Below are 16,971 nucleotides of genomic sequence, written 5' to 3' on the forward strand. Positions count from 1 at the left end.
CATTTTCGCCCTTAAAATATTATCTAATTGTCAATTAAACCTTTAAATAAAATTTAGGTCCAATCAAATTTCTTATATTTCAATTTTATCACGTGATTATAAATTTTGTGAGCAAGGCATGCAAGTGTGTCGGATGGTCATACCTTCATTATATGCTTAATTGCTTTGGTTTTCATACTAAATGGATATCATGGATTATAGAGTGTGTCAGTATAGTCTCCTACACTTTTTAGATCAATGGACGTCGGTAGAGTTTTCTTAAGCCTTCTCGGGGTCTTAGACAACAAGATCCTCTATCTCTATTTTTATTCCTGATTTGAGTAGAGGGATTGGTCCACAACATCAAGAAGTCAGAACTACATGGTGTTAGCATATCCAAAAGAGGTTCGGCTATGACACACCTTCTTTTCTCACACGACTCAGTCATTTTTTCTCACCTTGGGTGAGATGAGGAAGATTAAACAACTGCTATCAGATTATGCAGAGGTTAGTGGTCAACAATTAATTTTGCCAAATCAAGTCTAGTCTAGTTTTCAGTGATAATACTCCTTGTGATCTTCAGCAGAGAATTACATCTATCCTTAATATTACCAGAGTTGATAGGCTAGACAAATTCCTAGGCCTTCCTATAGAGATTCCTCACTCAAAAGAACATATCTTTTCCACCATAAGAGATCGTGTTTATAACAAAACAATGGGATGGAAGGAATAACTTTTATCAAAAGGGGGTAGAGAAGTTCTTAAAGGCAGTTACTATTATCATTCCAGTCTATGCAATGTCATCATTTCGCCTCCCTGCCAGCCTTTGCCATTTACTTTACTCGGCGGTTTCTAATTTTTGGTAGGGCCAAAAGCAAGAGGAAATGAAGATTCATCAGGATTCTTGGTACTCCATGTGTGATCTAAAAGCTAAAAGAGGACTATGATTCAAGAACTTAACAAGTTTTAATATGGCATTATTAGCTAAGTAAGGATGGCGCATCATGTCAAATCCTAATTCTCTATTGGCTAGATTGCTTAAAAGGAGATATTTCCCTTACTCCTCCTTCCTACAAGCGCAATTGGGCAACAGACCCTCATGGGGATGGCGAAGCATCTTATGGGGAAGGCAAGTTTTGGATAAAGTGGCGAAATAGCAAATGGGGGACGGACAAGCTATTCTGTGTAAAGAGCATCGCTGGATTCCGAAAAGCTTTCCTTCTTCTCCCTTAGTGAAGGAAACTCATAACCCCAATGTTGTATGGGCATCACAGTTGATTAATACAAACTCTAACAATTGGGTCTAGAAGTTCTTCGTAGCCACTGTCAAGGAGACGAAGTACAAAACATCCTTGCGATTTTGATAGGCTTGTTCAAACAAGCTAATAAAATTGTTTGATACTTTGATTAAAAAGGGCAGTACTTAATTAAATCAGGCTATTACATTGCTCGGACAATTCAACGAGCCTCTTCATTTGATGACACAGCTGGCCCTAGACCCTTATTGCAGCAAAATCTAGATGCCATATGGAAGAAAACTTGAGCAATCTCCTTACCTTTGAAGGTGTCGATTTTTCTCTGGAATCTCCTAAAGGTGTTGTGGGTATAGTGGTTTGGGATTGCAGAAGTAGCATTATTGATTAGTTTTGTAAGTTAGATCCCTTCCATTTAGATCCCCTAGTCCTAGAGAGCTTGGCCTATCGTGATGCAATCTAGTTGGCTCTTCAAAGAGGACTAAGAGATATTTAGATAGAAGGAGATTCAGAAATTATGTTCAATGCCCTTAAAGGAGGTGGGATTCCTATTGACATTGATAATCTGGTACAGGATATCCTTCACTTCGTTTCATACTTTGACAAGGTTGTTTTTACAATTGTTAAGCGTACTTGTAACAAAGTAGTTCACTATATGGCTCAAAAGGCATTACATGTTCGATTTTGTTTCTGATTATGTACTTCAGTATCATTTTGCAATGGGTGAACTACCCACTTAGTTTTTGTAATTGAATTTCTATCTTTAGAAAAAAAAATTAATAAAATATTATTTTAAAACTTTTAAAATTAAAAATTTAAGAAATTCATTCCTATCATCTTTTCTTCTTCCTCATTCTTCTAGAGGGAAATAAATTTCTACCTAGTAAACAAAAAATATTCATTTTGTGTTTCCCTTTAAAACATTCTTTTCAATATGTTTTTGCTAAATTTATCAAGTGAAATTTTGCTCAATCAGATCTAAATTACCATCTCAAGATGAAAGACATATATGCTCTTAGTTTGTCACTTATTCTTACTTTGATGGAGTAATTCTGTAAGCTCTTCATCTTCATCTTGGAATCAAATCTTGGTGTCCTGGTGTTGGTCATTGGCCAAGCCCATTAAGCCCTAATTGTTATTGTTGTTGTTATCTCCAGAACCCATTTTGGAGATTAGGATTCAAGGTTTAAAGGCGAGAGTGGGAAATTCAAGTTTATGTTTGTCTTTAGGAAGCTGAAACTTTACTTCAGCTTTGAATAGTTTGCACATGGTTTTTAGATGGGAATGGAAGTTCAAATCCAAAAGTAAAAAAAGCACTACTGTTATTGGTCGTCATTTGAGTTTGCGTGCAGTGAAAGAGCATCGGAGGCGTAGCGTGTGTGTAAGTTGACTGCTGGCCATTATTTTTGGTGTTTAGTTGCCAAAAAATTAAAAGAAAATCTGAATTTCTTTTTGTTTGCTGTATTTTTTATTTAAATTGAAGATTTGATATTCATAAATTTTTAATAATACTTTAATTATTGATCGGTATAGAAACAAATGAGAGAAATCGATGTTGGCCTTTGTTTTTGGTGTTTGGTTGTCAAAAAATTGAAGGAAAGCTTGGGTTTTAGTGTTTAGTTGCCAAGATATTGAAGGATAATATGAGTTTCTTTTCATTTGCTTTAATTTTTTATTTAAATTTCAACTTTTATATTTATAACTATTTTAATTATTTTGTGTCTTGCAATGTTATTATTATTATTATTTTGAATTGTAATGTTATTTTACTCTTTTATTAACAGTATAAATTAACACCATTTAAATAGGGTTTGACTATTGAATTTTATGAGTATAAGAACTTAATGGGACTCGCTCAATTGACTCTTTGAGCATACTTCAAGTGTTAAAATGGGCCTTTGGCAAAAAATAAATATATACGATTAAAAACTTTTGTTAAGAGATGATACAGGTAGAGGAGAATAATCTTCCGAGTAATAGCTAGACATTTTTTATTTTGGACTTCAGCTAATAACCATTCGTTTTTCATTTTGAACAATTAAATAAATTTTTTGTAATATAGCCCTTTCAGAAACTTACTATTTGTGGCCTATAGAAGAGTTTAAATAACTAAACATCAATGGAAGAATATGTTGCACTATCAGTCTCTATTAATGAAAGATCATTGCTCGTACTTAAATATGTAAATTCACCAATAAAAATGAGTTAATGGTCCACATTGTATTTTGCCAAAGAGCTCATCAAATATGGAAAGAAACAAAAATAAAACTCTGCTAAGGAAGAGATAATAGAACCCCAGGAAAGTAGGACCGCAATATGTAAGAGAGCTCAAATATATTTTTAACGGACAAAATTTAAGGAGATAAACCTATATATGTTCTAAACGAACATAGATCTAGGAGTTTATTGGGAAAAAAATAACAAAAAATAACAAAAATAAATAAACAATGATCTAGGGATAGCCATGAGTGAGAAATTCACCGATAGCCATTCATAGAAGAGATCTAAAGGAAGAAAGGAAAAGAGAAAGAAGAAGAAGAAGAAGATGAAGAAGAAAAAGAAGAAGGTTTTTCTAGAGAGAAGATAGAACCCCTCTCTCTATAGTCTCTCCCTTTATTGAGTAAATTACTTTGCATAGAAGATATTTTAAATTATATATATTAATATTAAATAATAATATTAATACATAAAATATATTACACATCACGATAATTATAATTAATTAAATTGTAATATGATCATTTTTAAATAATATCAAAAAAATTATAAACAAATTATATATTTTAAAACTCCATGCATGATTAAAATAAACTAAATCTGAGGTGCGATTATGTACAGGATACAATTTTCATTTCCAATTTACAAATAACATGGGTATCTTTTTAAGAGTTTCAGTGTTACATTCTTGGGTTTCTCATCCTACTTTCCCTTGGTAGAGAAGATTTTCCAAAAAGTTATTAGAAGAGCAAACTTTTGTCTTTTACTGGTAAAGTAACTTTGGCTAAAGGTTATGTTTAACGCTATTTCAGCTCATACTATGCAGACTGCTTGACTTTCTAATTTTATTTGTTTGGTAATTGAATGACTTACTAGGAGTTTTATTTGGAGTTTTTCAGCCGATTACGACCTTCCTTAGTTCGTTAAGATATTGTTTGCTCTCCTAAGTCTTGGGGTGGTTTGGGTCTTTGTCATATGCGTTTAGTTAATTATTTCTTTCCTTATGAAGGTAGACTTTAATATCTCTGGAAGGATTGAGAGTTTATGAAGTGGCTAATTATTAGATGCACTGGGAGTACCTTATCTCTCACAGAAAGCGAGTCCACCCTATAATGTAGAAAGTTAGTCCCACATGATTATAAAAGATAGTGCATGTGCACCGAGTGCACCTAATAATTTTTCTTGTAAAGTAGAATTTTTACGTAATATGTTACAGAAATTTTAAGTTTTCATTTACAGTCATCCAAAAGAAAAGGGTCATCATCATGGAGATAGGTGGTATCTGTCCAGTCCTTGGCTCTTAATGATTTGCCCTGGGTTGTCCAAAATGGATATAATGTTAAGTTTTGGAAAGATATATAGATTCCCTCTTATCATCAGCTTAGTTAGTTGATGCTAACATATTTAGATGCCTCAGTATCATTTTTTGTGGATTCTATTTAGGGGTAGAGATGCTATCTTTTCTTGCCCTTTCTTCCTGCTGTAATGAGGATTCAATTGTAAGCATTTTACCTCCTTCTAGTCTGCTTCAAAGGATGCATCGTCCTGGTCTTTTTCTAAGCATGGTGATTCACTATTCGATCAGCTTACCCTTCTCTCTCTCTCTCTTTTTTTTTTTTTTTGTGGGATCTAGTTTAGAGGTGGAAGTGTCCTGAACATATCAAATTGTTTCTTTGGTTAGTAGCCCATGGAAAAATCCTAACTGCTACTTAGTGATGGTTAAGGAATGACTTTTGATGCTAGTTATGCCTTGTGTGGTGGGGGGAGATTCTCTTATTTATTTATTATATTATTGCTGTTGTGCAATGGGATTTAGGTTTTCTAATGGACTATTCTTTATGGTCTGTTTTTTTTTTTTTTTTTTTTTTTAATGGGTCTACCTCAGTGTGATTGTGTTGTTGTTATGGAAATGAAATGATATGATATAGTCATTAGTAGTAGAAGAAAGATAACTTAACTTTTAGTAGAGATTAATAATTAATAAAATTAATAATCTTAATCATAATCTTCTTTCATTTATTCTTGGCTTGTGGGTCGGGGGGATGGGGGGGGGGGGGGGGTTTGGTTGGTTTGGCAATTTGGCCTATATCGACAAAGCCACCTACTTTCGTTCACCATGAGAAAATCCTGCCTCAAGACTTGTAGCTTTTGCACTCTTCTCAAAGTTATACTAAGGATAACCTTTTATATAGCTAGGGTTGTAAGGGTCCCAAAATAAAATTATATCCCTTCCCTATAGTATAAGATATAGCTTTGTGTAATACAATTAGGATTTCTAATCAAAATATGAATAAAATAGTCACTAGGTAAAACAGTTCTCAACGTCAACACGATCGTGGAGCTGTGCAATCTTTTAGACAGCAATGATCACCACGACTATGAGGTTTTACATGATTAGACCATGTGATTTTTCGAACATCAATGCCCACAAGGCACATTATCGCATAACTCTTTGAATCCAAAGTCCTTATCACCCAGCTGAGCCATGTGTCTTCCTTACATCACAAGCTAGTCCATAGAATTATAACCATTTTAACATGGTTGATTTAAAAAACTATGCCTTTAAAAAGTCAGAAGCAAATTAATTTATAACTGTAAAGAGTAAATAAATAATTAATAATAACAACTCAATAAATAAATAAAAAAAGCAATATAGAGATTCAATAAATAAAAGGCAATAATATGAGATCTTACGCCTGGACTAAGATTAATTGACTTAAACAACTGTGTTTAATATAGAGATATGCCAAATGACATAATTGTTACTCACTAGTAGAATTACTAAATTCAAAATTTATTTTAGATGCATCAACTCGATATAAAATTATTGATATAAAATATGATAGCATTTGAGTTTTTGAAATAAATTAAATTAATGTTTTATTTATTTTATAAAAAATATTTTTATGAATAATATATATATTTTTTAATTTTTATCAATAAAAATTATTTTTTTATAAAAAATTTAATTATTTTTTAAAAAAATTATTTTTTATTTTATAAATTTTAATAATCTTATTAGAGTAAGAAAAAAAATATATATATATATATTATTAATTTAATATTATAACTAAATGATAAAAATATTTTTACAGAAAATATTTTTTAAAAAATATTAATTTATAAAAATATTATTTATAAAAAAAATATTTTTATATAAAATTATTTCTCACAAAATAAATGAAACATAAATTAAATTAACGGCTTCAGAAATTGTATGCAGTTTGGCAGTGAATGGTAATATTGAATTCAGAATCATTTGGGCTTGTAATAGGATTTGCATTTTCATGGGCTTGTAATGGGTTTTGTTGTCATTCAAATTTTCTGGGTCTTGATCTTTTTTTCGGATCTTTTGTCTGATTGTAATGGGTTTCTTAATCATATGAGCTTTGAGCTTTATTTTCTAAAGCCTGATGGCTGAAGATGTAGTTAGTATTCTTGCATGTATGGACTTGTAGATATATTGCCTTTACTATCAATGAAGTCTTTATGTTGGAGGGTTGAGGGATAGGGAAGATTTTTGGGGGTTAAAAATCTTTACAATTTTTAACCCATCAATTTTGATGGGTTGAGGCGAGTTGAAAATTTTTTATTTTTTAATTTCCTTTATTACTTATATTAATTTTAAAAAATTTTTAAAATATCTCTTTTTACGATGAAATAATAAATTTCATGAAAATGATAGTTTTATAATTTTTATAAGTTAAAATTATCAACGATAATTTATTTTTATCAATGATTTGTGTGCATAGACTAAACTTTTTGACTTATCAAATAAGTTTTTATTTAATAAAATATTATTTTTATAATTTTAAATACTAAAATTTATTTATTTTTTATTAAAAAAAAAAAAAAAAAAAAAAAAAAAAAAAAAATTAAAAAAAATTTTTTTTTTTTTTTTTAAATTTTTTTCATAAAAAAAAAAAAAAAAAAAAAATTTTAAAAAAAAAAAAAAAAAAAAAAATTTTTTAAATAAATATAATTTTGACTAAAAGTACAAGTAAGTTTAGCCAACAATTCAGTTCTAAATTGAACTGGTCTGAAATCACCGGTTCCGAGGTTCACTATTTTCCTTAAACTCGAAGGTTTTAGTTGGATTCAGGTCCTGATTTTAGTTTGATCTGGTTCAAATTTAATAGTACATTTTTTTCTGTATTTTTAATGTTTTAAATTAAAAAAAAAAAAGCAATTAACTCGAAACTGTTCGATTCAATTTCGATTCGATTTTAATTTAATTTGAGGTCTCATGCCATAAATCAGAACGGCCCATATCGACTCAAAGCTAGACCGAATCAGTTTGTGGACAGCGTAGCAGCAAGTGTCCCAATTAGCACGAGAGCTGTTGAAGGTGAAAAGATGACATATGGTACTCTTCGGACATTGTCACGTGATCGGCACAGTGAAAAAGAAGGGGGAATTATCGAGGAAAATAAAAAAAAAAGGTGCTTTTCATAATTCAAAATTCAAAATTCATGGTTTCACATTGGACCCTCCACTGTGAACTGCAGAGATTCTCTTCGAGGACACTGCATTACTAAAATATATATATATATATATATATATATATATATATATATATATATATATATATTTATTTATTTATTTATTTATTTATTGAGATATTATTACATTTTTTTTATGAAATATATAAATTTATAAATAAAAATTTTATAATATTTTAAAATTTTAAAATATTGACACAATTTTTATAAATATTTTATAATATATTTTAATTTTTATAATATGAAATTAAAATATTATTTAAATTTTAATCGATAAATTATTATATTAATAAATTAAAAAATATTTTAATTTTATTTTATGTGAATTGAGTGTAAGTTGAAGTGTATAATAAAATATATTAAAAATTTAAGATAATATGAGATTGTTTTAATAATATTTAAGTGTGGAATGAGAATATTTGACATAATTTTTTATTATATCATTAATTTAATAATTTTAAATCAAATAAATATTAATTTATTAAATATAATTAATTTAATTTAATTAATGTAATAAATTTCTTTTTAAATATATTCATTTAAATATAAAAATTAAATATTTACTAATAAATTAATTATATATTTATATATAAATTAAATAACTAAAGATTTAATTAATATATTCAATGATATTATAACAACTAATCTTCAAAGCATAGAGTTTTCATTTGGTACAAATGTTGTGTCATATATTTTATAATTACAAAGCTAAGTTTGCAAACTTTTAAATTTCCACTAGTTAATTCGTCAAAGTTTATTTTAACCTTTTAAATTATGCGAATGAAATTCATAAATAAAATTTATAATCAATTAAATCTTTTAATCTTTTTATTAATTAAACATTAATTAATTAGTCACATAAGTTACGCTACACTATAGTTTGCCTATCGGACGTCTGCCAGGCCAACCGAAAAGCTCATCAAGAAAGGGTCTTCGTCTTCATCAATCACCGCACATCAGTCGTCCTCCTTTATGGGATTTGCAGGTCACTGGAGCTTTGAATTTTGGCAATTTTTATTCTTTCGAGGTTTTTAACTGTTTTTATGATTAATTATTATTTAATATAAAATTTATGTTAGTTTCTGTCAATTACTTAATATGAAGTGGTTGATTAAAACAAGAACATTAAGTTTTTAAACAGAACTCCAAATATTACATTAATTACCACTTAATCTCTCATACACAAACACATTCTTCAGTTGTAAAGGCTTCCATATCACACAAATGCCACCAATAATACTGTTAATTATTAATATTTTAATATTAAGATCCTCTAGTGGCAGAAGATGACTTTAAGCTCGCGTGGCGACGAGCACTCATGCATAAGGGAAGGATTGTCATGTGCGTAAGTGAACGTGGCCGGGCATGCGTGCTTGAAGAACTCTGAGAAGCTCGACGCCCTACACGTTTGTGGGCTATTGTAGTGGTTCCTGCAACACAGCTCGTCTGTCCCAAACGCTTCGCACCCACTCTTGCACGCCACCACAGGACCATGACCCGCCGGGTACCTCAACTGCAGCTTCTCTGGGCACGTCGCTAGTAAGTTCGCTCTGCATCCAACAACCGGGCATACGCCTTGACCTTCGTGTGGGGTTACTGTCATGGGGACGTTGAACCCATCGACGAGAGATACGCCGTAGGAGGAGAAGTCTTTGTGGCCATGGTGAAGGCTGAACTGTGCGAGAGTGGCGGGGCTGGCGCCACCGAGGCCATTGCACTCTAGTTGGTGGTTGCAATCCCCTGTTGCGCAGTGGAACTTACCGTTGGCGTGGGTGCAGCCGGTGCGGGCCCAGATCCGGCCGGACCAGTGCTGATTGGGGGCTGGGAAGGAGCGGTGGGTGAGAGTGGGGAGGGGGAAGCCTCCTTTCTCGAGGACTGGGTGGCCGGAGTTGGGTTGGATAGCTGGGTAGACAGTGAAGGGACAGTTGTTGACTAGGGTTAAAAAGAGACCTTGAACTCCAGGAGGGGTGGCTTGGCTCAGTATTAGTATAGTAGTAATAGAAAAGAAGAATAGAGTGGCAGCCATTATGGCTCTGTTGTTAAAGAAACAAGCTTGAGTAGAGAAAGGACTTGCAGTGCGTCCTTATAAGCAAGAGGAGCGGGTAGGAAGATTTCCCCACGTACGTTGACCGTGCCCTTTGAGTACGCAAATACTAAAATACCCTTCTGATATGTGCATAGGAATACATATTAAATTTAATATTTTTTTTAATAAATATATTTATAAAATATTATTTTAACAATAATTATAATATTAATGCCGGGGCTTGAGTGCCCTAAAAGTGAGAAGAAACCGAGGCGAAGGTAACCCAACGGCGAAGTTACGGTGGTCTCTTATTGTTTTTCGAAATATTTCTATATAAATATTGAAAGGACTGAAGAGTCCTTTTACAAACAAGGAATCTGGATATGCCAAAGGCAGCTTGCACGGATTACTATCGATGCTCACCTTTGTTTCACGATTAATAATAATTTTAACATATTTTTTTAATTTTAATATATATAAATAAAATAATATTTTAAATTTATTATTAATTACCTTATATTTATTTTTATTATTTTTATATAAATTAAATTTTTACCTCTTAAATTTTTTTGATAAATATTTCATAATAAAATAAGTAAAATATAATAATATAATAAAAATGTTTATTAAAAATAACTTTTAGTTGTTAAATAATACGATATTTTCATTGCTTTTAAGTATTAAAATTTTTTATAATAAAAAATAAATTTTTATATCATTTTAATATATTAAAGAAATATAATGTATGTAAATATTATTTTTATTTAATAATATTAATAATTTAAAAAGCATAAAGATAATGTAAAATGAAAAAAAAATTATATATATGCAATGTAACATATAAAATAATAGATATGCAGAATAAATATATATTAATATATTATAATTTATTAATAATAATGGTTACTAATTATAGTGTTGAAAAAAAAAATATTGAATAATTTTGTGACAATCTATTTAAAATGAAGCAAAAAAAAAGTGTCATATCAATAAGAGTATCATGCTGTATCACCATAGAAAACATACTTACTTTTTAGATAAATTTATTCATGCAATATTAATTAGTGAATATCCAATCAAGTTGTTTTTTTATGGTAATTTGATGGGTTTTACGTCTAAAAGATTGTAAGTTTAATTTTTATTATTATTAATTTGCATTGTTATATATTTTCTATTATCTTATATTTTCATTATACTTAATTAACATAATTAAAATATATCTTATATTTTTATTGCAAGCTAAATATAAAGATTTAGATAATTTTCCTCCATTAAACTAATTTTTAGGGTTAACTTTTATTTATTTTCTCTGTATGATATCAAAGTCAATTTTTATCTTAATTTTGAGTTACCTACAGATATTCAATCTTGCATACTTCACATTTTAAATATTTATGCTTGGATAAAAAGAAAGGGTTAATTGCTAAAAAAATCCTGAAATTTGTCAAATTTTACAATTTAAATCATAATTTGTATAATTATCAATTAAATCTCACGTTTAATTAATATTTCAAATTGACTCGACCATCAATAAGCCATTAGTATACTTAATAGGAGTTCTATATCAGTTGCCATATCATCACTAGAAAAGTCACATCAGAAACCCCAAATTAACCCTAACTTTCCACTATAAGAAATCTCTAAGTAAACCTTTCTTCAAAATCGATTCTCATTCTCTCCATGTACTGATTCAATCTTAACATGCATGCACGTTACTTCTTATTCTCAAAACTTCTTCTAATCTATTGATTCAATCCTTCATCCATTGGTTATCATGGCTAAAAGTGAAGGTTCATGCTCACGAATCAAAGATCTTTCTCCTCCTCTGTTCCCCTATTCTTTTCCCTTTCCTCTACGCCTCTTTCCCTCTTCTATGCGCAATAGAGCTCTGCATCAACACTTGCTGCCGCAGCCGAAAGAAAAAGGAGGTGAACGATGAGAAACAATTACGATGATGTGAATAGAGATTCTGTGATTGCAATCGATTGGTGGATGATGAAAAGGAAGTTAGACTTTTGTAGAGGCATTTAGAAGATCAATTAAGGCTTGTTAAATTTATGTATGAGTGTAGTGATGAATTAGATAGTCAAAAGAGAAAGATATTGTTTTAAATCAAGATTTCAAGACTCCTCTTTTGAGTTAATTGCTAATCATTTTTAATTTCTCTAACTTTTATTTTTTTTTAATTTCCTTTTGGTTTTTGAATCTATGCAGATGTAAAAAAAAAAAATTATGATTGAAAATTTTTGCGGATCTAGGATTTGTATTGAAATTTTAATTTTTTGATTTTCTTTGTTTGTGTAACTAAAATTTGATTAGAATTCGAATTTTTAGAGTTGATGGTCTTAATGTCACAATGTTTGACATAAAAATGTATTATGTTATTGTTCTGATTTTGTTTACACAAGGAGATTCTAATTTCCAAATTTACAATCCTAGCTATTTTGTTTACAGAATTAGAATTTGTGATGGCTTTTTATAGTGAAGAAGTTATGGTTAATTTAGTGTTAATTTGGGGTGACTTCTGCAGTGATATATGACAGTTGATGTATAACTTTCGTTCAGTAAATTAATGATTTATTAACGGTAGAGTCAATTTGAAACATCAATAAAATGTGAGAATTTAATTAATAATTATATAAATTTTAAAATTTAATTATAAAAATTAATAGATTTTCAGATTTTTTGTCAACTAACTCTAAAAAAATATGTTGTAACCATAAATCGAAAATAAAGTCAAACTACTAAATATAAAAATTTAGATAGTCCTTTGTTTTAATTAATTTTTAAAGTTGAGTTAACTTTGATTTTTTTTTTCTACACCAATAAATTACTTTATAGTATAATAAAAAAAAAATCCCCAAATATAAATCTTTTATCCAATCTAGGAAAGTCTCCGACTAATTAGGTTAATTAAATAAGCTTAGTGAGATATTATTAGGTACATTCAATATAAATATATATTTTTTTTAAATATAGATTTTATTTTTTTATAATTATAAAAAATATTTTATTATATTTAAGAAAGAGTATTTTTAATATATTTAATAATTAATCTAAAAGTAATAGTTTATCATTTGATGCACCTTATTTATATAGGTGAAAAAGAGAGAAAAGAAAATAATAGTAGAAAAATAAAGTTAAAAACATATTTTTTCTTATTTGGATAAAAAAGAAAAATAAAAAAAAGAAAATTTATTCTATTTTTTTAGTTATTTTTTTTTAATTTTAAGAGAAAATAAGAAATTAAATAATTAAAATAATTTATCCTTTATTTATTTTTTATTTTTTTTTCTTTAATTATTTATCCAAATAAAGTATTTTAGAGACAAGAATTGATTCGTCAAATATAAATTTAGAGTCTGACATGATATTGATAAAAAAAAAAAAAAAAAACCTTTGAAGTGGGAGAATCAAATGATGATGTGCATACAACTAGTTAAAATCATTAGCCCTAAAGAGAAACAAGGGCGCGCTAGTACTGTGGTCTTTTTCTTATTTGTTTTTTTCTCATATCGTATAGCAATTTATTAGCATGTGATGTCTGATCTCTCTCTAATCGATCACGTCTGCTCTCTCTGCCCTATATCTATTCATTTTACTCTTACTCTTTCCTAAAATATATATATATATATATATAAAATTTTAAAATAAATTATAATTATATATGTACATAGTCAGAGAGCTAAAAATAGATTTCATAGAGAGAGAGAGAGCGGGGAGACCTAGCCAGGGACAGTGGTCAGTGGGCGGCGACAAAGACATGGGCGAGAGAGGATAAGCATAACACATCATACGGGGTCACTGTCGGTCCGTACTCATAATTCACAGCAGACAGATTACCAAAATCGAAGTTGTTTTGGCAATACTTTTCCTGCTCTCTTTGTTTTCTTTTTATAATCGCTTTCGCTTTAACATCTTCAAATCTTTTATCTTTTCCTTAGGTGAAAAGAAGGATTCGCACTCAAAACATCTTTTTCAAAAGGGCTACATGGACTCATCACTGCCTTCTTTTTTCCTTTATTTTTTCAGTATTAAAAACTCAAATGCTAAACAGACCTTTAATTGCCACATTTTACTCAAAAAAAGAATGAGTTCTGGAAGCAAATCAGAGCTGTAATGTTGCATTGTTTACGTCAATGTTTTAAGTGTGGGGTAAGGAATATTTATTAGAGGGTTTTGGAATAAGATATCGTTTGATGAGGTCAGGAGGAAAATCTTCCTAATGCATTTATATAGTCTGTCATATGAATTTGGAGGGTATTTTTAGTTTAAATTTTATGAGTATTTTAGTAAAGTTAATCTTAATTTTTTTTTAAGTCGTTGTGATAAAATATTGTAGATTTAATCTGAGTTAATTTTTATCATATTCACTTAATTTTATGTGTTACTTAATTTTTTTTTAAATTTAAAATTCTCTCAATTTTAATATGAGAACCGAAAGTTCATGTTACTTGTAATTGTAAGTTTGCAAATTATCACAAATAAAAATTTGCTCTCTCTTAAATTTAAAATCCCTTCCTCATATCTTTCCTAATTTTTTTATTTTCTAATAAAAATTTAATAAATTTTAAATATTTATGTAATATCTTAAAAATTTAAGAAATGCATAATTTATTAATTTAATTATTTTAACTTTTTAATTTATTTTGAGATTTATTTTAAAATTGAATTTGAGTATATTTAATGTAATAATTTGTAATTTGAAAAAATAAATTAAAATAATGATATGTTCTATATTATTATTATTATTATTTAAGAATATTGAATTTTAAACTAATAAAAGATTGACTTAATATTATTTTATTAACTATATAATAAAAATTTTAAATAAATTTATTTTATTATTTATTTGGAATTAATTGAGATATTTGAAATTTAATATTTATATTATTATATTATAAAAGGAAAAAAAAACTTTTGAAACACTTTTAATACTTAAGTCCCGTTTGTTTTATTAAAAATATTTTCTGCATTTTTTTACTGTTTGAGATACATAGAAAAATAAATTAATATAAAATATTTTTTTAATTAAAGAAAAAATTAAGTTATTATCCATTTCTTAAAGTTAACTAAGAAAAGCTAAACAAATTTGTTACTTTTGTGTATTTCGAAGTAAATGCACAAGGTTAAAAATAAGTGTACATTTGTTACGAGCTGCACAGTTGTAGTAAATTAATATTCACTCATATTATTTTTATAAAAAAAATAAAAAATAAAATCTCTATCTTTCTGTATTTATTTAATTTTAAAGATGGATAATTAGATTATGTTGATTAGTTTAGTTTCTCTATCTTTATGCGTCAAAATTAACCCTAAAGTCAAAACCAGTGGGTTGAACACGTTGAATTTCAAAAGCTTAAACAAACACAATTCATTAAAAATTTAAACCTTAATATTTTCCCGTTCATTATTAATTTTCATTATCAAAGACGTCTTTTATAATTATTTTGGTTTTTTAATATGTTAATTTTTACTTTGTCCTACTATTCATAATTACTTCTATCATTTAAAAGTTATCATTGATAAAATATAATATAACAATCGAAAATCCTTATGAGCATTTTACTAATTATGTTGTTACTTCGTATTAGGGATAGCAATAATCGAGTATTTGTGGGTATGACTCAACCTGATTAAATTCTATTAGGATGAGTTTTGATAATATATAAATGAATTTTAAATGGGTTTGAATTTGAGGAATAATATCATTATGATTTTTAAATTTTATATATTGAATATCAATTATCTGAGTTTATTTATATAAATAATTAATTAAATGTAAAAAAAAAATATTTTTAATAATATTTATATTATATTATATATATTATATTTTAAAAAAATAAAATTTAAATATTTTATAAAATTTTAAAATATAAATTATTAATTAAAAATATTTTTCACGTAGAATATTAATTAAATATATAAAATTAAATGATTTTAGTATTATTCAAATTATAATAATCGGTTTAAAATGGATTCCGATGATTAAGGATAACTTTTAATCAAGTTTGGACGAGTATAAATAGTATGGATATTAATTGAATTCGAATTCACATATGTTGATTTTTTTAGATATCCTATTCGTTATTATCTCTATTTTATACATACTCTATAATATTTGAACGATAGAAAAAAGAAATTGCCAAAAAAAATCTCAAATTTTATTTATAGATATATTCTAAATATTTTCTTTAACAATTACACCATAAATTATTGAAAATAATAATTGTATTAATATAGTTGAAGTGGTAATTTAATTAATTTCTAATAATATGATAAACAATAAAGTATAATTACAATACTATCGATAATTTAAAGTTTAATTATTAAAAAAAAAATTCAGAATGCAATAATAAAAACAAGAAGAGTTTGAGAATTTTTTTTTATTTTTTTATTTTTTTTTACCGTTATCCCATAGCAAAATTATAAAGTATTCTGCGAAGTGTTCAAAGTCTCAACTCCTCTTCCTCTTTCTACCATATTGTAGTCAAGCTAATACCCATATATGGTAAATCACTAAATGTTTGTAATAGTTACTTCAATTATTTGTATTTAATAGCTTAATCTAACTTAATTTAGTGACTAAAAGTATATCACTCATTTGAGTAGGTGTTAAATTTAATTATTCATTTGTATTTGTATTTTTTTTTTGTCATATGTTAAATCTTTTCGTTTTCATAAGCACGTGATTTGTATATTCAGCCACTCAAAACAAATTTTTTTTATTTACTTAAAAAATAAAGGCAACTATTTATCTGTTCAATAATTCTCTTAACAAAAAAAAAAAAAAAAATCTCTACCCAATTTGAAGGACTACTGTGGATCAAAACTTTTCTACCTAACCGCGTATTATCTTATGCAACTTAAAACACTTATTCAACCACCCGATACGATTATTTAACCAAACACCAGATGGGGTCTGCGGTTAAAGTTTCTTCATTCTTGATGGTCAAGCACAGTTTTGAATTTCTGTTCTATTTGCCTCGGCTAG

General features: G+C 27.9%; 1 protein-coding gene across 1 annotated transcript; it reads right to left on the minus strand.

The window, feature by feature from the left end:
- Positions 1-9,062: 9,062 nt before the first annotated feature.
- On the minus strand, positions 9,063-10,018 carry LOC110632655 (osmotin-like protein). The gene has a single exon (XM_021780963.2). It carries the CDS (start codon positions 9,975-9,977, stop codon positions 9,225-9,227), a length of 753 nt encoding a protein of 250 aa, XP_021636655.2. The 5' UTR covers positions 9,978-10,018; the 3' UTR covers positions 9,063-9,224.
- Between the last annotated feature and the right edge of the window lie 6,953 nt (positions 10,019-16,971).

The sequence above is a fragment of the Hevea brasiliensis genome, chromosome 6 (assembly GCF_030052815.1).
Source record: "Hevea brasiliensis isolate MT/VB/25A 57/8 chromosome 6, ASM3005281v1, whole genome shotgun sequence".
Lineage (NCBI taxonomy): Eukaryota > Viridiplantae > Streptophyta > Magnoliopsida > Malpighiales > Euphorbiaceae > Hevea > Hevea brasiliensis.

Coding starts and splice junctions, on each gene's coding strand:
- LOC110632655 (XM_021780963.2), bottom strand. CDS start 9,977: ATGGCTGCCACTCTATTCTTCTTTTCTATTACTACTATACTAATACTG.